General features: G+C 38.2%; 1 protein-coding gene across 15 annotated transcripts in view; it reads left to right on the forward strand.

Annotated features, from left to right (window-relative positions):
* The window catches only part of PRG4 (proteoglycan 4), a 124,204-nt gene extending 106,642 nt beyond the window's left edge, over positions 1 to 17,562 (forward strand). For all 15 annotated transcript variants that reach the window (XM_089678831.1, XM_089678833.1, XM_089678832.1 and 12 more), the window contains 5 exons: positions 4,870 to 5,006; positions 7,832 to 7,988; positions 13,973 to 14,161; positions 15,207 to 15,332; positions 16,889 to 17,562. In XM_089678831.1, coding sequence (XP_089534957.1) covers positions 4,870 to 5,006; positions 7,832 to 7,988; positions 13,973 to 14,161; positions 15,207 to 15,332; positions 16,889 to 16,989 — 710 coding nt within the window. In that variant the 3' untranslated portion in view covers positions 16,990 to 17,562. The remainder of the gene's footprint in view (positions 1 to 4,869; positions 5,007 to 7,831; positions 7,989 to 13,972; positions 14,162 to 15,206; positions 15,333 to 16,888) is intronic.
* The last annotated feature ends 4,252 nt before the right edge of the window (positions 17,563 to 21,814 follow it).

Below are 21,814 nucleotides of genomic sequence, written 5' to 3' on the forward strand. Positions count from 1 at the left end.
AGAAAAATATTTATGGAACACCGTAGCCACAGTGCCCCCATTCTTTTCCAAGCTATCCTCAAATTGAACTAAAAAAAAATCTTGAAATATGATATTTTCTAGAAGAAGTTGTTGTACTGTAAAAAAACTGGTCACATGGCCTTTGTCAAAGATAGAAAAGTAGAAATTTGTAGGTGCAGCCAGCCAAAGGCTGAAACCACAGGGCTAGATATTAGTCATATGACTGGTGCATGATTTGGGCCCCATTAAAATCACCCTGCTGCACTCTCCAGATGTTAATGTTGTCAGTATGAGAACTAGAATGTGCTATCGAAGACAACGTGCTGCTTGATTTTTTTATTTTTATACAAAGTTTCCTAAAGAATGTACAGTGTTAGTTTTCAAACATTTGTAGCCAAATGTCATAGCAATCTACAAATCATGTAATTCTGGCAATCATTAAAGCATTTCTCTCTTTGGATTTGCTGCTGAATTTACCTACAAAAAATACAGAGGCAGCTAGACAAGGTGAAAGTAAAAGAAAAAGGTTAACATGTTGTTCTTTGGTGCTCTCTCTTTTACTCTGCTGCTCTAGGCACTAGCACAAGTGTTTCATAGCATTAAAGCACTATTTATCATGTACACTTAAGGCCAACTCCAGCCAAAACCTTTTTAGTTTAACAGTTGGGAAGAGTTAGTGCCTCTGTAGGGTTTTTATTGCTAATAGTCTCTCCACTGGGGAGATTTACTTAGTATAACAAGTGTATCTGTACCTCCTACTACGGAGCCATCAGATTTGCGTGGGTCCTCCTGCCCTGTCTAATGATAACCCACCTATATCTGGACCCAAAAAACAGTGACATACCTGAAATTGTGTAAATGAGCATGACTACACATGAGCAAAACATGACTCCTCTGGTCCTTGCAGCTAGCTGCACAATCTTTCACACCAGCTCCCAAGCTCTGTACACAGGCTCCTAGCCTTTGTCACAGCAGACTCAGTCCAGGGGTCTCCCTGGGGCCTAATGGGATCACTAAACATGTGGCTCCGGTCCTGTTATCTGCTGGCGGTTTCACTCACTCTACCCAGCAACTCTCTCTCTCAGAATTCCAGGTAGCAAAATACTGACCTCTCAGCAGCAGCCCCAAGCCCTCTCCCAGGGCTCTAGGCAGCTCAATAGCAGCATGCACAGCTGTCTTCCTTCCAGCCCTGTTCCCAGGCTCTCTGAATCACCATTTGGACAGTGGGTGAAACTATCCTCTGGCCATGGTGGCAATTAATCAGAATCTGTCCTGCCCCATCACTTGGCTGCCGTGGCAACCAATACTCCTTCTCTTTGCTCCTCTCTGTGCTGTCCATCATCAGGGAGCAATGATCTGCAAACAAGGTGTGACACTCTGCCAGGCAGCTTAAAAGGCATTACACAAAGATTAGATGTGTTAGTATATCTCTTTGACTAAGATAGAGACAGCAACAAAAGCAAATTTTGTATACATGTGTTAGAAAAAGTTAGAATATCCTTCAAATTTCTATTGCTCCCCGTGTCTTTCGGTCCTAGTGACACTTAGAGTTTCTCATTTATATTAAGTGAAGGGATATGTTCACAGGGAGGACACAGACAAAAATAAATGTTTCTCAAAGTGACAATTTTTACCTTCTCTATCAAAAGCCCAGAGAACCTTTGACTGGAACTGTGCTGTTTATGCAGTTGTTTTAACTAAATTTGTCACTTATTTGTTTGCAAAATGAAAAAAAAAATAGATTGTGAGTTCCTTTATTTTAGGGTGAGACCAAAAATAAAACCTAACCACATTGCAGACATTGGGTGTGCTATGTATGCCCCCAAAAAACTTAAGCGAAGCACACAGGGTATACTGTCATTCACCCCAAATGCAAATGCTCAGAAATATATGCAGCCACCAATGTCAAAAGCCTAGCTTTTAAAAAGTGTTTGTAAACACTGTACAGAAGTATGATTCAGAAATAAAAAGAAATATAAAGTGCAGTATTGCTACTTTGTAATTATTTTGTTTTATTCAAAAGAAGAACATGATATTAGCATATTGTTTCTATGTCAACATTTATTAAACCTTAGGTAACCATAGTCAGGTTTAACCAGGGCTTTTTTTCAACGAGAATGTGGGGTAATGCAGTTCTGGCACCTCCAGCACCATCAGTGCTGAATGTCCTTCAGCGTTATCTATAACTCTGGCTCCTCCTCTTCACTCCTCTTTCAGTAGGGGTCCCTCAAGGTTCTGTCCTTGGACCCCTACTCTTCTCCATCTACACCTCCTCCCTTGGTCACTTGATAAACTCCCATGGCTTTACGTACCATCTCTATGCTGATAACACACAAATCTATCTTTCTATCCCTCACCTCACCCCTTCAGTCTACTCTCACATTACTAACTTACTAAGCGACATATCAGCATGGATGTCACTCCACTTCCTCAAACTCAATCTTTCCAAAACTGAGCTCTTAGTATTCCCTCCAGCCCGTGCCCCCTTCCCTGACTTCTCCATCAGGATAAATAACACAACCATCAGTTCCTCCCCTCATGCCAGGGTGCTAGGTAATCCTAGACTCCCATCTGTCCTTTCAGCTCCAAATCCAATCACTGTCCAAATCTTGTAGACTTCGCCTCCACAACATCTCCAAGATACGCCTGTTCTTAACCTCGGAAATTACTAAGCAACTTATTCACTCCCTGGTTATCTCTCACCTTGACTATTGTAACTCCCTCCTCATTGACCTACCTCATCGCAGGCTATCCCCTCTTCAGTCTATCATGAATGCTGCTGCCAGACTCATCCACCTTACTAACTATTCTGTATCAGCCACCCCTCTCTGCCAATCCCTCCACTGGCTTTCCATTGCCCGACGGATAAAATTCAAAACATTAACAATAACATATAAAGCCATTTATAACTTCGACCCAAATCACCAATCTTGTCTCCAAATATCACCCAAATCATACTCTCCGCTTCTCCCACGACCTCCTGCTCTCTAGCTCCCTTGTCTCCTCCTCCCATGCTCATCTCCAGGACTTCTCCAGAGCTTCCCCCATCCTCTGTAACTCTCTACCCCAATTTATCAGACTATCACCTACTCATTTTTAGGCGATCTCTGAAAACCTATCTCTTCAGGGAAGCCTAACCTGCCCTCAGCTAATAATGGAATCTTCTACTTTTCCTACCAGTCCATCCCCACACAGTTACTACTTTTTGTACCACTAGCCCCTCCCTCCTAGATTGTAAGCTCCAAGGAGCAGGGCCCTCTTATCCCTCTTGTATTGAACTGTATTGTTGCTGTATTGTCTCCCTTTATATTGTAAGTTAATGAGCAAACTGTTGGAGCTATATAAATCCTGTATAATAATATAATAATAATAATAATAATGTATGTAGTGGAAAGGGGTGCTGGGAAGTGCTGGAGGGTCTATTGATGCTGGCTGCTGGGGGATCTCTTGTCCCTGGGTGAGGGGGTCTATTTTTGCGGGGGGGTCAATTGTTTCTGGGGGGAAAAATACTGTTGAAGGAGGTGTCTATTGTTGCTGGCTGCTGGAATGTCTATTGATGCTAGCTGGGGTCTATTTTTACTGGGGAGGATCTATTGCTGCTTGCGGAAGAATTTTGTTGCAGGGGGTCTATTGTTGCTTAAGGCAGTGGAGGAACCTATTTTTCCTGGTGGGATCTATTGTTGCTGGGGGGATCTTACATTGTTGGGCTGCAGAAGAACCATTTTACTGCTCTTTTTGTTACCATTAACAAATTCTATACAAATTACTTAGCACCACAAAATGATACTTTGTTCTGTATTCTCTAAAATAGGCAATACTGGGAGTTGGGTAGAGGGTGGAACTGGTTCTGTATTCTCTAAAAGAGGCAATACTAGGAGTTGGGTAGAGGGTGGAACCAAGGGACCGTGGTTGGTGGTGGATAGGGGGCAGAGACAAGGGGTGACTCAGAAAGGGTGAGTAATTGCACCTATTCTCTGAGAAAAAAAAGCCCTGAGTTTAATTAATTGACTACCACTTGTCATCTCACTATTTCATAACATTTTTTACATTCCATTTTAATATTTAAAGCATAACTGCATATAATCAAACGTTTGTTTAGTTCTGGACAGAGTAGAGATGGATTAGTGAAAGTAAAAGATCCCAACTGTTGGGTTGTCTCCAGAACAGTAATAAAGGAGAAATCTTCCAATGGGGACACTAATTCCGGTGACCTAGGGAGCCCCCAGTGGATTAATTTGCAGAGACTTCCTCTCACTTCCTGTTTTGCCTATTCAACAGAAAGTGAAGGTGAATCTCAGCAATGGGACGAAGATGGCAAAAAAAAAGAAAAAATACTGAGAGGGGTTATAACCTACCATTACTCTATCCAAAATTAAAAAAAAAAGTTTTCTACTTTTTTTTAATAATTTAATTTTGCATTAAACATTGCACATAATTTAAAAAAAATCAAAAAACTTTATTTTATATGTGGATAGCTTGCAATGCTTTGTACCAGAAACATAATTTTAGTGTCATTATAAACTAGACAAATTATGGAATAAAATGTATACTTTTTATCTACAGTAACTTTATTTTTTTAAACTAGCACTGATCACTGTAGTGCGTTTTTTATTTATTTATATTTTTGCCTATAGATTGCATAGAAAATACAATATCTTTGCAAAACAATATCACCATAAGAAAGCCTTGTTTGTCCTGAAAAAAGCAATAATACATATACTTTGTTATCTAGGTAATGACAAAGTTACCATCAAACAAACAGAAATGTAAAAATTGCTGGGGTCCAATAAGGGTAGTGCGGGAGCTGAAGTGATTAAAATCAAATGCTGAGGCACAGTATAGTAACGCGTATACTTTGGGTTTTTATAGGTCATTACTTTTGGACACTTAATCACGGTGGAGCAACAGGAATGCCTCGTAAAATTAGTGAAGTATGGGGAATTCCTTCTCCAATTGACACAGTATTTACAAGATGTAACTGTGGTGGCAAGACATTCTTTTTTAAGGTATGAAATCATATTGTGCAAATGTAATGAGTATTTTTAATTACACGTGTTATCCAATTAAAGTGTTACTAAACCCACAACAGTAAAATCAGTCAGTATATGCAGAAAAACATGCTTGTTATACTCACTGTGGAACTTAAAGGGTTAATCCTCTGCTTTGTGCAAAACGTGTGCTTGATCTTGTCTTCTCTGATCCTCCCCTTCCACTGTCCCCATTTAATTTCCTGATAGAGCACAGCCTTGGGGAATCTCTTCACATGCTTAGTTTGGTGTGTACTGCTTAAGAATTTTTTTTTCTTGGGAGGGTGCAAGTGATCAGCACAGGGCCAATCAACACTGTTCAGACAGAGGGTCAGGGGTTATGCAATCTCATAGGGCAGTGAGAGGAGAATCAAAACTCCTTCTACAAGCTTTAACCAGTGCTCGCATGGACACTGGTATAAGTCACAAGACTGCTCTAACTGCTGATGAGAATAGGTATTTAGCTTTATATTTACTAAAATAATTGCATTTCAGTGTTCTCTGTACTCTGGGAGACCAAATATAGTGAATGCAAGATCTAGGGCTTAGCAACACTTTAAGAAAGATATAGTACTTAATTGTCTACAAATTCTTCTGCCACTGAATAATCACCCTAGGCTAAACAAATAAAAATATAGGTGTTATTCGCAATACCAATTGATTATATTTTTCAGCTCTCAATGCTAAAAATATTGATTGCTATATCTTTGTGATTACAGCTTAGAGTAATAGATGTATTATTATTAATTATTATTATTATAAAACAATATAATAATAATTATAATGATAAGGTAATATTATTATTATTGTTATTATTACTATCATTATTATTAATAGTTGTATTATAAAGAAAATATTAATTATTAATATTACTATTATTATCTTTACCACTTTTTGGGAAAAAAAGAAACAGGAAATATGCAGAGTAGATCTTCACATTCAGAAGAGGATTTCTATTTGCCAGATTGTACATGTCATTCCAATAATCACTGTATTTATTGGAATATGGGGACTAAAATCATCCTTTATAAAGTATACCAGCTAATATTTGTATGCAACGAAAGTTTACTCATTTCAATGGGTCAAAAAAATAGATATTGATTTAACACCCACTATCAGACAGTACTAAGAGGCTAACATTGGGCTGATTCAGTGTCAACAAATAAATAGAATTTATACCAGTCAAACAACTCAAACATACAAAAGTCAAACAACTCAGACATAACAACTTTTTAGAAAATAAATGCATTGCTAAGCTGGCAGTCTACAACCGACAGAGCTTTACTTCTCATGAATTTATTTATAAAAGAGTATAACTTTTGCATTTAATTTTCTCCTGGAAAAGAGATGTGGTGAAGTGGTAAAGTGGTAAATGCCTTATCAATTTTCAACCAGCTCATTAATTTTCAACCATAGAAAATTCACTGTCTTCAACAATTACTTTTGCAGACTAGCAAAACTGATATAATTTGAAACAAGAAATTAATTTTGAACCAAATACACTTCACAATAATTCACGATAATTTCACGATACACAATATAAGTCACACATCACCATGAAAGAGGCTCAGCAAGAGTGACCCCATTGTAACCCATGAAAGTATTGTTACTGGGAGGTGCACAACAGAATAATTTGTTTCATTTCATTTCGGTTTAATTTGTTAAGTAAATCATTTTGTTTTACCATAATCGTTATGTTAGAATGATTCATTTTCTGAACAGTTCGTTATTTTGGGACAGTATATATTTGTTGTTCTGAATCGATTTGCATTTTCAGAAGTTCTGTTATTCTTTTGTTATTTCAGAAGTTTGGCTATATAATAATAATAATAATAATATATTTGTTTTAACATTTTTAATTAATATGGATTTATTCATTATGCTCTTAAGTTGAATTCATTTTCCCATTCCCAACTGACTTTGTTTGTTAGGCAGCGCACATACCAATTAAACACCAAATCAACCCCAACACGAAGAGATTGTTATTAGAACATTCATGCTATGCTCACTAGACTAAAAATGAATAGTTCTAAATCAATTTGGATAATTTGTTACATCGTTACATTATTTTGAATGTTTTAAACTTAGCCAAAAGGCCCAAACTATCTCATCATGCCATCCGAATGAAAATAATGAATATGAATTAATTAGCTGTTTTCATTATAGTTTATTTCAGATTAGTTGAAATACATTACTCTTGTGATTAGTAGATTTGGATACATCTGAGTCAAGTAAATTTCATCTGAATTTCAATTTGTAAATAAATGAATCGCCGGTGTCTACTTAGAGGCACTCTGGTAATAAAATGAAAGGTGCAACACTTGCAGTATATAGAGTTTATAGGGTTTTATTGCTTTGTTGAATGTACAAATAATAAAGTACAAATAATAAGCAATCATACTTTTCAATTATTATGTTTTATTTGCTAACTGTATTCAGTTCATTTAATGAAACTCAAAAATAAGGTGAAGGGAGTTTACTTTTAGGAGTCTCACCAATTTCCCCAAAAAACACATTTATTTTTGAATGAACCAAATCGGGATTTCTACTTTCCTCAGAATATTGCTATTGCCAAATAAAATGGTTGCATATGTCAATATAACAATGAGGAGCCTTTACAATAGGGGTTCCTAATTGGAATATCCATACCTCTTGTGGGTATAGAACCCCTTGTTTTTGAAACTCAGAAAATATGATACAAAGTCTGTGTAGAAATAAAGAACATCCTACAGTCAGAATTCCTTGGAGGTAGAACTGTAACTTTGTAAGCTGCAAGAAAATAATGCAAATATTTTCTGTCAAAGGGTCCACGCTACTGGCGCTTTACTAATGATGCTATGGACAAAGGATACCCTAAAGAAATTATAAAAGGATTTGGAGGACTCAATGGTAAAGTAACTACTGTACTTCCAGTTGCTGGATTTAAAACAAGACCGGAGTCTGTCTATTTCTTTAAACCAGGTAAGCAATGTATGAAAGCATGGCTGTATTGTTCGCAAAGTTTGATCCTCATATATCAGTTTATTCAGCACTCCAGTGAACATTGCTTAACTGAATCATAGCTTGCTTTGATCTGTCCTGCACTGCTGAGATTTGTACTTGGTGATGTCTCGAATTATGGTTGGGCTCCTGTATTTTCCACACTTTACCAGGGAACAGAAATTAAGTGCAAAGCTAAACAAATAAAGTTATAATCCTATACCCACAGTATGATCCAATTTGCTCCTGCAGGGGAAAAAATTCCTGCCTGATCCCCCGAGAGGCAATCGAATATTCTCTGGATCAACTTTACCTATAAATGTTAATATCCAGTTATATTCTGTGTATCTAGGAAAAAATCCAGGCCTTTTTTAAAGCAATCTACTGAGCTGGCCAGAACCAACTCTTGAGGGAGTCTATTCCACATTTTCATAAGCTCTTACTGTGAAGAAAAAGAGTGCCCCCTTGTCCTTTATGATGACAGCAGGGTGAATAACTCTACACCGAATTCATTATATGAACCACTGGTGTATTTATACATGTTGACCATATCCCCCCTTAATATACTCTTCTCAGAAGAAAATAAATAAAATTCCTTTAATCTTTCCTCATAGCTGATCTCCTCCATGCCTCTTATCAGTTTGGTTGCCCTTCACTGTACTTTCTCCAGTTCCCCAATGTTTTTTTTATGAATTGGTGCCCAAAACTGAACTGCATATTCCAGATGAGGTTTTACTAATGATTTGTACAGGAGTAAAATTATATCTCTCTCTCTGGAGTCTAAACTCTTTTAATACAAGAGAGAATTTAGAAACCGCAGCTTGGCATTGCATGCCATTATTAAGCTTGTGATCTACCAGAACCCCCAGATCCTTCTCCACCATTGATTACCCAAGTTGTACCCCCCCTAGTATGTATGATGCATGCATATTCTTAGCCCCCAAGTGCATAACTTTACATTTATCAACATTAAACCTCATTTGCCACATAGTTGCCCAATTAAACAGTGCATTGAGGTTGGCTTGTAAGATGTGAGACATCCTCTAAGGACGTTATTCCACTGCACAGCTTGGTGTCATCTGCAAAGACTGAAATGGGATTTTTAATCCAAGACCCTATATCGTTTATAAATACATTAAAAAGTAAGGGTCCCAACACTGCACCTTGGGGTACACCACTGACGACCCTAGACCATTCAGAGTATGAATTGTTAACCGCTACTCTCTGAAAATGATCTTTTAGCCAGTTCTCTATCCATTTACATACTGATTTTTCCAAGCCTGTAGACTTTACCTTACACATTAGCCGTGTGTGGGGAACTGTGGCAAATGCTTTTGCAAAATCCAAGTATACCACATCCATCGCCACCCCTCTATCCAAGATTTTGCTCATCTCCTCATACAAAGAAATCAGATTTGTTTCACAACTTCTGTCTCATGAATCCATGCTGTCTGTTGCTTAAAATATTTTTTTGAAGAAAGAATTCATCCATGTGGTCTTTTATTAAACTCTCCAGTATATTCTGAACTATAGACATTAAACTAACAGGTCTATAATTACTTGATAAAGATTTTGACCCCTTTTTAAATATAGGCACCACAATGGCCTTACACCAAACCAGTCGTACTATGCCAGTCATTAAAGAATCCCTAAAAATTAGAAACAATGGCTTTGAAATGACAGAGCTTAATTCTTTAACACCTTCCTGCCTGGCCTATAGCAGATTGACGGCCCAGTGGGACACTTCTTCTGAATGGGTGTCATATGAGGTCCTGTCAGAAGGAGCCGCCCACAAGGCTGTGGGACCACGCAGCAACGCAATCTGTCATTGGCTGTTTCCACAGGACACATTAATGCCAATATTCCTTCCCAGTCTAAGTCTTGCAGAGCAGTTTTCAGCCTTGGGAAATTAGCTCTCTTAAAGTTGAGTGGGTTTTTTTTATTTTTCCCTTATGTGCTTGTTGTTTACAGCTAACAATAAATGAAATCATGTTATGGTCACTGCAACCCAGATGTTCTTTTATATGGACATTAGTAATAAGCTCTGCATGGTTTAAGATTACCAGGTCCAGCAGAGCATCATTCCTAGTTGGGGCCTCTATGAACTGTACCATAAAATTGTCCTGTAGTAGGTTTATACATTTTTGCCCTTTAAATGTTCCTGCAGTGCCATTACCCCAGTCAATTTTGGGTAGTTAAAATCCCCCATTATTATCAATGTACCAGCTCTTGCAGCCCTTCAATCTGTGCAAGGAGCTTATTCTCCACCTGTTCATTAACACTGGGTAGCCTATAACAAACTCCAATGACTACCTTTGTAGTACGCACCCCCATGTGCGGTTCCACCTGTAATGCTTCAGCTTCATCACACTCTCCATCAACTAGATCCTCTTTCACACTCGCTTTGAGATCACTTCTCACATAGATCCAGACACCACCACCTTTCCTTTTTACCCTGTCTCTCTGAAAGAGAACATAGCCAGGAATATTAATGGCATATTAATGGCCCAGTCATGTGAAAAAATTAAGCCAAGATTCAGCTATACCAATTAAATCATAATTCTCTTCATGTGCCAAAGCTTCCAACTCACCTATTTTCCTTGACAGATTACTGGCATTAGTGAACAAACACTTTAATTCATTGACACCTTTTGCACACGTATGTTGCATGTTTTTTATTTTCATATAAATGGTACCAATTCCAATGGTAGTTTGTAACACGGGAACCTTCTTATTACCTGCCATAGCCCTCCCCCCAACTTTCCCCATTCCACCCACCAATAAGGACTGACCTCTGTCTGATCTGTCTGCCCCATTATAATCTAATTCTCCCCTCCCCCTCGATCCTATTTAGGTGCAAACCATATCTAGCATATAGGTTTCACTCCAATGAAAAGTCAGCCCAGTACTCTAGAAACCAAAACCCTGTAGCACCTGTGACCAATTAGCCCCTCCCCTTAATTAGCAGACTGAAGGAAGGAAAGGAAAAAAAATGCTATTTAAAAAGTGATAGAAAAGGTGATTTAAAAAAAGTAAAAGCTGCTAGCAAGACCCCAAAAAAGAAAATAAAACAACCACAAGCACCAGCAGTCAAAATCAAAACTGTTTTGCACTCTCCACTCAAATTTCCCACTCTTTTTAGCTTCCAGCCAGCAAAATGTGCCAGACATAAATAGTAGCAGTTTCCCTGGAAATTACAATTTATACATTTAAAAAGCTAATAATGAGTAGGGTCAAACTTTACATTCATAATGACTTTAATCCTACTTGGAATGCAGTCATATGAATCTTGACTTGTTTGTTGTTATTTTTTTTACCATTTTATGAAAAAAAGCCTTTAGTTCTTTGACACATGAATAAGATGGAAATATACTTTTCACTTTTTAAAAATGTCCATAAAGGTTGTACAACTGTGTGGGGAAATCATCAGACCTGGACATGGATGATTATGGTGCATACTCTATCATGCTTAAGAGACAGCAACAGACATTGTGGGTTGAAGGAATTCTTTCTTTTTTCATTAATAAATCCACATAATTGCAGAAAACAGGGTGAAAGTGGACTAATCAGTCATTATACCAATTCCAATCTCTTGCAATTTGAAAAGCTCTATTTTGGTGGCACTTAGTGACTATCTTGTTAAATGTCTGCCTATCTGTATCCGGAATCTTTCATTTGTGACTCCCCGATAATGATGTTTGTAAAAGCATTGTCAATGCGGTCATTTATAAAACTGTTCCCTTGTTACATTAAATCATTAAACAATAATCGGCAAACACTTGGCCATAAACTTCAAAATTGTTTTGCTTTTTTTACCGCTTTTTATACCTGATTTATAAAAGGGCAAACAGAGCAATGCAACCTACTAGTAAAAAGTGAAAATAAAATAACTGACAGTAGGTTGCTTTTGCTCATTCATTAATTTTGTAAATGAAGTATGAGTGAAAATGTCACAAAACTGCCTGTTTTTTTATCTCCATTATAGTTGACACATTCTGCTAATCAGCAGTTTGCCTAGTATGGTTCGCCTTTGCAGCTGTGTTAAAGTTGGAGCTAATTTACCTCAAGGTTAAACTACTTTTTAAAATCCTGTTCATTTTATTTTTGCCCACCCCTTGCCTTTGAAAATGCAATGTAGTAACAATGTAGTCAGAGAGAACTCTGGGTACACAGGATAGCAATAAAAGGTTGTTGCAGCAAATTACAAGTCAAGGTGCATTGACTAATTCCTTTGTGTACAATCGTTTTTTTAAAGCAGGTATAGGAATGAGGTATTGACTTTTGTGAGGAAAATACTTTTGGACCAGATCTAAAACAGAAGCTACAGCAGTTAAAGCTGACCAGGGGCAGACTGACCATTTGGAAACTCGGGCACTGCCCAAGGGCCCGGGGTCAGTAGGGGGCCCCATGAGATGCCCCTGGTACCTTTTTCATAAGCTTTTTTGAGTTTGGGCAAGGACACAGGGGCCCCATGATTCCCTATTGCCTGGGGACCCCATGAGTTGTCAGTACGCCCTTGAATCTGACCATACATATAGCAATTTTCAGACAGTTTCAACCACTTTCCATCTATTGAGAATCCCTCATACTGTTGTAGTAGTAATAATAATGTTATTAATAATAATAATAGTTTATATTTCTTTTGGTTGCAAGTAAATGCCAAAAACTAAGCAACCTACAACCCACCCCTGATCGACCAGCAGAATTCAGTTGTTTGTAAAGCTAAAACTGGGCAATAGATTGACATTTATCAAAATTGAAAAATAAAAAATTGTAGCGGTTTAGTTTAAAGTGATCAGATTTTTCCCCTAGGTTCATTTGTGGAAATTGTGATCCCATCTCCTTGAAGTTAATAGAATCTACCTTTTTTGTGTCTTTCATTGAGTTCTGGATTCAGAACTGAATGTTTGATTGCCAAATTGCCACATGTTGAGTATGTCCAGCTTTAGCCCTGGTTCACACTGATGCTATGTGGAATTCACAGCGTTTTATATGTGAATTCTGCACCGCATCAGAATCGCACCCTGTTCATGCAAACCACTGCAGGTGTGTATGTTAAGCTAACAACACCCCGAAAGTGGTCCGCAAGATGCGGTGCAATGTGCAGAATCGGATCACATAGGTTTTTAGTGTGGGTGCGATTAGAGCAATACAAAATGTATGGCTCCAATCGCACCACACACAAATCGCATGTGATTTGCGCAGGAATGCAGTGCAGTTCCTGTGTGAAATCACATGCAATACACCACACCGCATGTTTGTGAACCCAGGCTTACAGTGAACAGGCCTGGAGCTTGAGCGTAGAACTGATTATTTAGTTTTGGGTAGCTTGTCGTGGTTTCATCAACCAACCTTTTAAAAAAAAAAACCATCTCAACACCATATAAGTATGATATAAATGTGCTTCATTCGAATCAGGTCTTACACATTCAGTACATAGTTTTGATGTATATTGCATGACCCCCTCGCTCTGAGTGCAAAGGAAATGCACTTAAAAGAATGAAGTTTCTTTACTAAAGGCAAATAAACTGTTTACTTTGCAAGGGACTTTTCCCTTAGCTTAGTGAATAGGCTGAGGTTCTACTGACTTCCATCATCCAATCATCATCCAATCATGTGCAAGCAAAAATACTGTTTTGTTTTTTTTTGTGATTAGGTATTCTTTGCAAAGTGCATTTTCATCACATTCACCACTTGCAAATTGCATAGCCTATTTGCCTTTAGTAAATCAACCCCCTTTTTATCAATATAGATGTTTGTTCAATGCTTTCAATGTAATAATTATACAGACTGGGAATACTGACATTTCTGATGGAGCCCCCCTCCCCCCCACACACACATTTTTCTCATAACATGTTTGCTTGTCAATTGAAGTGGAATACAATATTTGCCTACACTGATTGTGCATTTTCTGTTACATTACTTTCAGTTATTTTGATTATAATTTTGAAATAACTGTTTTATAGGTGGAAATGTTCAAAAATACACATTTCGTCAAGAACAGTCCAAACGGTGCACCAAAAAGAAGCAGCCTAGTGTAAATTATCCTATATACCCCCAGAAGGTCCAGACTGTAAAGTTTCGATTTCCACGGGCCATTGTGCAACATCGCATACAGATACGTCGTACTTTCACTAATATACAGCAACCTTTAGGTAATTGTCAATGTCAAGCTATATCCATTATTATTATAATATACATGATGCTATAAAATTACAAAAAATATAAGTGGTTTAAAATTTAGTCCATACGCAAAAAAGGACATCTAATGTTTCTTTTTAATTTGCTTTCACTGAAATATTACACTTCTTTAAAGATCAATAAAAGGGAAGTTTCAGAAATGTTTACGTACAGCTTAACAATTTTCTCCCTACCTGCCCATTGTGCCTTTTTGACTGGGTGTTAAGGTGGGAAGGCAGGATGAACTGCCTGATTACTCGATCACTATGATTGGCTGTCACAGTGGTCACATGACCTGGAGCCCATCCTGCCACCTCCCAATCAAAACTAGGGACCAGGAATTGTCAGTGACAGCTCGGTCACTGTGCTAGGACCATACATTCTCACCACAGAAACCTAAGCCACCAAGGATGTATACTTGTGAACCAAAGCATGCTGTACTAATAGAAAGAGATACCCCAACCACAGCATACCTTGCCTGGCCTAAGTGGTTAGCAGGTGAAAGCAGCCTCAGCCCAATTCATCCAAGCCATGACCCCACATGTTTAGCCCCACCCCCTGGCTTAATCATGGAGGATGTTTAAGCCCTGGGGGTGGGGCAAAACATATTGGGGGCATGGCTTGGATGAACTGAGCTGAGACTGCTTTTACCTGCTAACCACTCAGGCCGGGTTCAGTGTGCTCTTTTTTTTTCTACAGTGTACTTTGGGTCTAAACAAACCTTTCCCCAGCCTGTACCCTCACTAGCCAGTGACATCCAATCCATCAGACCTTGTTAGCCTGAATGGGGGACACTAAACATTTATCGTGTGTCATGGTTCTATACCACCGTCTTTGTGCTGTGTATTGTATGGATTTTTGTTCTCAATAAAATGTTTTTTTTTTTAAAAGGGAGAACCTTATGCATCAATTAAAGGGTAATCAAACAGTGAATCTGTTCTTTTGATAGTAAGATGCATATATGTATACCACATTGGCTTCTGTACCTTCATTGCATTTCTTAATGTTTACTACATTTAGGAATCCTTCATGAAGAACGTTCAGTTCGTTCTACCTGGAGAGGTATCCCTAGCAACATTGTCTCTGCTGTGTCACTACCTAATTCCCAAAAGCAAGATGGATTTGATTACTTTGTCTTTAATAAAGGTGAGTTTCAGTATATACTGTATATATATAACAAAAGGTACCCTCTGCACTGTATAGTGTTCAGAAATGCAAAGAAAGTACACAAAACATATTTACACTATATCTCTAATTTGAATCCCAGTCAGGTTGTTCCTTTGATCCATGTAAACTACAACCCAGAACAGCTTTTGTCCATAAACATTTAATGTCCAATTTTACTAAATCATATTCAATCCTGAACATTTGGACAATTTTCAGCAGAGTTTGGACCATTAGAATATCACTTATGGCTAAAGCTTTTTGTTTTTGGATAAAGTAGAGAATGGTTAAGACTATTGTCTGGTCATTTTCGATAGAGTATGGTATGAATTTTACCTCTGTTATTTTTTTTGTCTGTGTCCCTTCAGGGAGATTTCCCTGCACGTCCTGTCCCAGAAATACAGCAGAAAGAGGAGATCTCTCTGACGTGAATAGATATTATATACATACACTTTAAAACTGAACTAGAGCAGATATTAAAATAAAAAATAAATCTATTTATCTATTAATTAAAAATCAGTGAATTAGCATCCATATCTAAATCTGTATTCATATAAGCCTCAATTAATCTGCACAAAAGGTCCTAGATTCGGAGACAGTACTGGCAAGGGTGCCTAAAATCCAGTATTATCGGGTCACAAGATAAGAGCCAGAAACAATATTTTACAGGCCAATAGTTCATTTCTATTAAAAATATTTTCAAATAAAAGCAAGCTTGTTTTGGGGCTCAAAGGGTTTCTCTTCATCAGGGCTAAAAGAAGATATCATAGAAAGTAAATTCAGTACTAATTACACTGTTTGTGTTATTTCCTACAGTTCTGATCAGGGGGATTATTTAAGCTCTAAATATACACTGGCTTTTATTTGAACATTTTTTTCAATAAAAAAGAACTTCTGGAACTTATAATAATGTATGTGCCACTTCCCTCACCATACACCATTTCATGTTGTCATATACTATATGTTATAAGACATATGTTATACATCATATACTGTATGCTGTTATAAACTTGCTGCGCCTGGATGGCTGCCTAAAAGAGAAGCATTCCCTTCAACCTCCAGCCTTGGGCTCTAGCTCTTACTAGAACAGCTACTGGAAACAATAGTCCAGTATTTGGTATGTACTGTACAGTATATTTCGCCTCTAACAGTTTGTGTTGCATATTTCACTGGTAGACATCTGCTTGGATACTTTTATTGTTGTCTCTACTGGTTTGGATACTCTGGATTCCTGTTCATATGTCATTTTTGTTATCTTTTGAAGCTTTAATAAATATAATTAAAAAAAAAAACGAAACAAGTCCAGCGCCTCTCACCTCCTCTAAATCATAGACCACAAGATTGGCAAAATAGGCTTACAACCATTTTAGATAGCATATATGCATTTTAACTAAGCATGTTGCCAAATGTTATGGTAATACTATAGCAATTAAACTATGAGAGTCTAATGGTAAAAACAAAAGAAAACAATTTGGTAATTGCTGATAAGAATTATAAATTTGAAAAGTCATGTTCAGATCAATGCTTTTTCTTTACAGACAAATATTACAACATCAACATGTCAAGCAAAGTTGCCATGAAACCCCCAGCTGAGGCTGAGCAGAAAACGACAAAGGACTGGTACAAGTGCAAAGAATGAAAGGAAGACAACAAGTTGTAAACATTAATGAAACATCTTTGAAGGAACACTATATGCTAGTAATTTGCTTCAGCCCTAAAGTTTAGACTCTTTGTTATGAATGGAAGAATGGTATGCATCTATTTTTCTCCTTCAGCAAATGACTATTGACAATAAAAGATTGTTCCCTCCCCGTGTTCTTTTAGCTTTTTAGCTCATTCAGTTTAGAAAAAAACATTACCAGAAGTATATATTACACAACACAGCAGTAGGATTTTGAGTCTGCAGTATACAATATCAGTAGGCTTTATTAAGACCAAAGAAAAGTAATGGAACTTGGCCAATGTCTTTTTGGCTGCCTGGATCAAAATAACACTACAGGAAGTTAATGAAAAGCTTTACAGCAGAACCACAGAACAGAAAATTGAACTTCTGTTTGTAGAAGAATGTTTGAGGAAAGGAGGAATTTAGAGGAGCATATTTTAATTTTACAGTAAATTCACTGACCGAATGTGAGTGACCAAATAAGAAAAATGCATATATTTAAACACAAGTTTGTTTCTTATAAAAATGTTAATAAATTATCTTTTAAAATGTGCTGGTTTATAGTCAATTACTTTAAAAAAAATGAAAACACTGTCCATATATAATATATATTTAGAAGACATTGTAAAAACTTTATCAACACAAAGGCTGTCAGCATGGGAGAGGTAGGCATGCAATCAAGGCTTGGTTCACCTAAAAAAGGGTCTAGTAGGTTGGCCTCTTTATTAACAAAATTAGGTTCCAATATTGTAAAAATATATAATCAACAAGTATAATTCCTAAATCAAGCATGGGATGATGGTCTTTGAAGGTGCATATGATAAACATCAACCACGTCACCTGGTGCTATGCCCCCAGCTGTTCCACACTGCTTCCAGGAAGATAACTGAAGCTGACACACAATCCACTACTTACCCTGGGCCCATACATCAACCAGAGGACCAGATGATAACACAGGATGCCATACTTTAGATGGGTCTCACACACATAAATGTCTTTAAAGCCCCTCAACAAATTACCATAGGGCCTCAAACATGGGATCTTATTCTTGGGCGCACCTCCACACCCTCATGATCCTTTTTATCCTGTCCTGTATTCCTAGAAACCACATATCTATTCTGAGTTTAAGTGGACTCCATCCATTTTAAGGTATAATAAATGTCTGTCTGTAACTCCCTGTGGCAAACCAGTAAACCCCCATTCTAAGCTATGAACCTCCCCAGCTATTGCTTGACTTTGATGCAAGATAGCTGTATCCACAGCATTTCAAATTTAGTGCTCCTAATCAACTTTGACTGCAATCCTACACAATTTCTGGCAAGATGTAAGACCAGGATGTCAGGTAGTCCATCTAGATGGGAGTAGTAACAAATTTCTAGTAACAGCCGGCTCCAGATCATCCTGGGTATGACAATTCACCTTGGGCTGAAAGTCTACCATTCTCACTCCCCACTAAAAGTAAGGTTGACCTACTATCCAAAATAACATGGCTACATATAGAATAACAAGATATGTAGACATGATGTGATGGTCGCATCAAAAGAAGTGTATGGCACTGTACACAGCTCAGGGTCAATTGCAACATTCACTGAGGCTACTTTTGGGAAGAACAAGTAATGAATGGGCTGAAATTTGTTTCTTTTTTTCTTTTTTCTTTTTTTTTGAGGGGAGACACTACCAACTTCTAATATGGAGGAGACTAGAAAGCCCTCTGTCCATCAAGTTGATTTTTCTTTTAAATTTGATGAAATTCCCTTGGGGTGTTGCAATGCTTATCCTAACTTACATGGGACAGCCACTAATTTACAGGGAATATGAAAATCTTCTGAGGATTCTCTCAACAACTGGGAATTCCATCAACTGGGAAACCCTGATTCCAGTAACTGGGAAACCTAGCAATTTGGGTATTTGTAAAACTGCCTACAGTACCCCTTCTTTTTTATGGTTGACTGTCCCAAGGTGGAGGCATCACTACTCAAATTTGTTTGAAGAAGGTTGCATTCTACTCTCGCACTTCTAATAATAATAATGTATTAATTATTCTTTATTAATATTCACAGTACACTTTAGAGCACAAGTATGTGGTGATGTGCTATGAACAAAAAGCAGATTTGTATGTAAAAGCAACAAGTGTATACTGCAGATCCCAGAATGAAAAAAAGTTCATAGCAAAATAAAATAGAATAAAATATACCTACTGTGAAACACTAAACTACAACCTTTTATTTTTTTTACCAAACTTAGTGGAAAGCTTAAAAATATTCTAAATATAGCAGTTAGCGATCGTTATCTACTTTAACACACACTATAGGGAACCCAGCCTTTTGAGCCTTGCACATAACAAACTCCCCATTACCAGCCATTCCAAGCCACCTGGCGTAACTTCAAAGGCTTGCAAGTGGTTTATTGGTTGTTGGTTGCTATGGCGATAAAACTGCTCATTAGTTTTCTGTGCCTGTGAACTGCAAGCAGATTGAACTTGCCTTGAGCACATGCTTGATTCATACCTCATTACTAGATATTTCCTAAAAGTCTGCCACAAAGATTATGGGGGTGATCTTTGCTCTGGACTTTGTTAACTTGTTCATTGGCTATAAGGAGAATACCCATTTTGGTTCAAAAACCTCTTTGGAGAACATTTGCATATGTCAATGATCCTGACAAAGTAAACTTCCATGATTTATAGCAAGGATCAGCACCGCTAGACACGCATGCCTGATGCCTTTTCTGCTTGCATGTAACATGACTGGCCCATCCTCCTGCCTTGTCAGCACAAGGACTGAAACATAAGTCAGTAGGCTCAGACTCTATTAAAGGATAAGTTCACCCCTGGAACATGTAACAGGTTCCACCCATTTTTAGGGGGGAACATCTAACATGTTCCCAAAGCTGCAGCCGAGCCCCATCCACCTCCCTCTGACAGATAATATGGCAAAAAGTTTCCCCGTACTCTCTGTCAGGTTTGAAAACAGTGTGGTCATGTGGAGTTCTGCCCACACGGCCGTGTCACTCATTCACAGAGTTCTGCAAATGAGTGCCTACAAGTCCTGGCAGCCTTAGCAGCTGTTGGCTTGTAGTTTTCAATGAACTACCAAGGTGCTGTGGAACGTTATGGTAGTTCATTTAGGGTTCCTGTCAGAATATCTGCTTGACCATACACCCCATACGGCTAGCAGATATTCTGACAGATGTGCAGGAGACCTGCATGGCATCAGCGATCTACTTATCACTGGTGCAATGCTTTACAGGATCCTTTGAACAAAAATAATAAATACACATTTTTTACCTGCAAAAAAATGTGCATTTATTATTTTTGTCCAAAGGTGAACTTATCCTTTAAGTCAGTGCTTCTTTTAACAATTATGTCCTTTAGAGACATCTAGTGCTCATCAACATAGAATACTATCCAGAATTCATTACAGTTTTAATGTTGTCCCATCTATGTTGTGTTTCTCCTTATTATTATTATTATTATACTGGATTTATGTAGCGCCAACAATTTGCTCAATGCTTTACAATATAAAGGGAGACAATACGGCAACGATACAGTTCAATACAAGTGGGTTAGGAGCAGGGGAGGAGTGACCACTCAGGCATTGCCCAAGGGCCCGGGTTCAGTAGGGAGCCCGGTGAGAGGCTCACTGGGCACAATTCACTAAGCGGTATCTTACCTCATCCAAGTATGCGGTAGGATACCGCATAGCATTTTTTAAAAAAAAAGTTTGAATTCACCAAAAAACGCTACTAAAATACCGCATGAGTTATTTTATCAAGTCATGCGGCATTTTAGTAGTGAAAACCATGCGTTAATATTTCAGCTGTCAGTGGGGTTCCCCGCTGACAGCTGAATGTAAAAGAAAGAATTGTCAGCAATTAAAAAAATTATTTAAAAAAACGGCGTGGGGTCCCCTCTCCATCCTTACCAAACCCTTCGGCTCTGGTATGGATTTTGAGGGGAACCCCCACGCCAAAATTAAAAAAAAATGGCATGGGCCCCCCCAAAAATCCATACCAAGCCCTTATCCAAGTATGCAGCCCGGCAGGTCAGAAAAGGGGGAGGAATGAGTGAGCTTTCAGGGTACCATCCACATTGGGCTATATTGACTGGACTGGCTCTTTGATATCTGAAGTTCATGTGGTGACCCAGACTTGAAGCTCAAGGTAAGACAACACTGGAAAGGTTCCGGTGTTTCTTTCCCACTGAGAGACCACTCTCTGCCTTCATGTGGGGGACCTCTGTAATCTTCTAACTCTAGACCCTTATAGCACAACATTGCAGGCAATATCTCTGGGGTGGCCTTACGGAAGAGGAGATCCCTGCAACCCCTAACACTCTAAGACCTCAAGGCCTTAGAGCAAGACTGGAGTCATAGCAGCAATGTGAAACCCTGGAGAGGAAGACCATGTAGCAGGAAGTGCATCAGATATTTAATAGCTCTCTCAGTATGCAGAGCGTTCCTCCCCCCAAAGTCTACTGCTTGGCCCCTGATTGGTCCCCGGCAATGACCATGCTGGCCCAGGGCACCTCCCTTCATCTTCCAGAAACAGGAACCAGATGGGGTACCAAACACCTGAATTATGGATGAACTCAAGCCCAATTCCAAGAACACTTACTTGCTTTTGTCAATAAACCATTGTCCACATGTTTAGTCTTTTTAGATTTTTTACTTAAAAATGTACAGCAGAGAACAGTGGTACAAAACAGTTCCAATGTGCAAAACAGTTCCAACACTTTCTCTTTCCACCTCTTTCCATAAAAACTTGGCAGCTCTTGTATCAAACCGGGGGATACCGCTCAGCA

This window comes from Staurois parvus, unplaced genomic scaffold (assembly GCF_062004578.1).
Source record: "Staurois parvus isolate SC_StPar_1 unplaced genomic scaffold, SC_StPar_1.0 ptg000210l, whole genome shotgun sequence".
In the NCBI taxonomy this organism is placed as follows: domain Eukaryota; kingdom Metazoa; phylum Chordata; class Amphibia; order Anura; family Ranidae; genus Staurois; species Staurois parvus.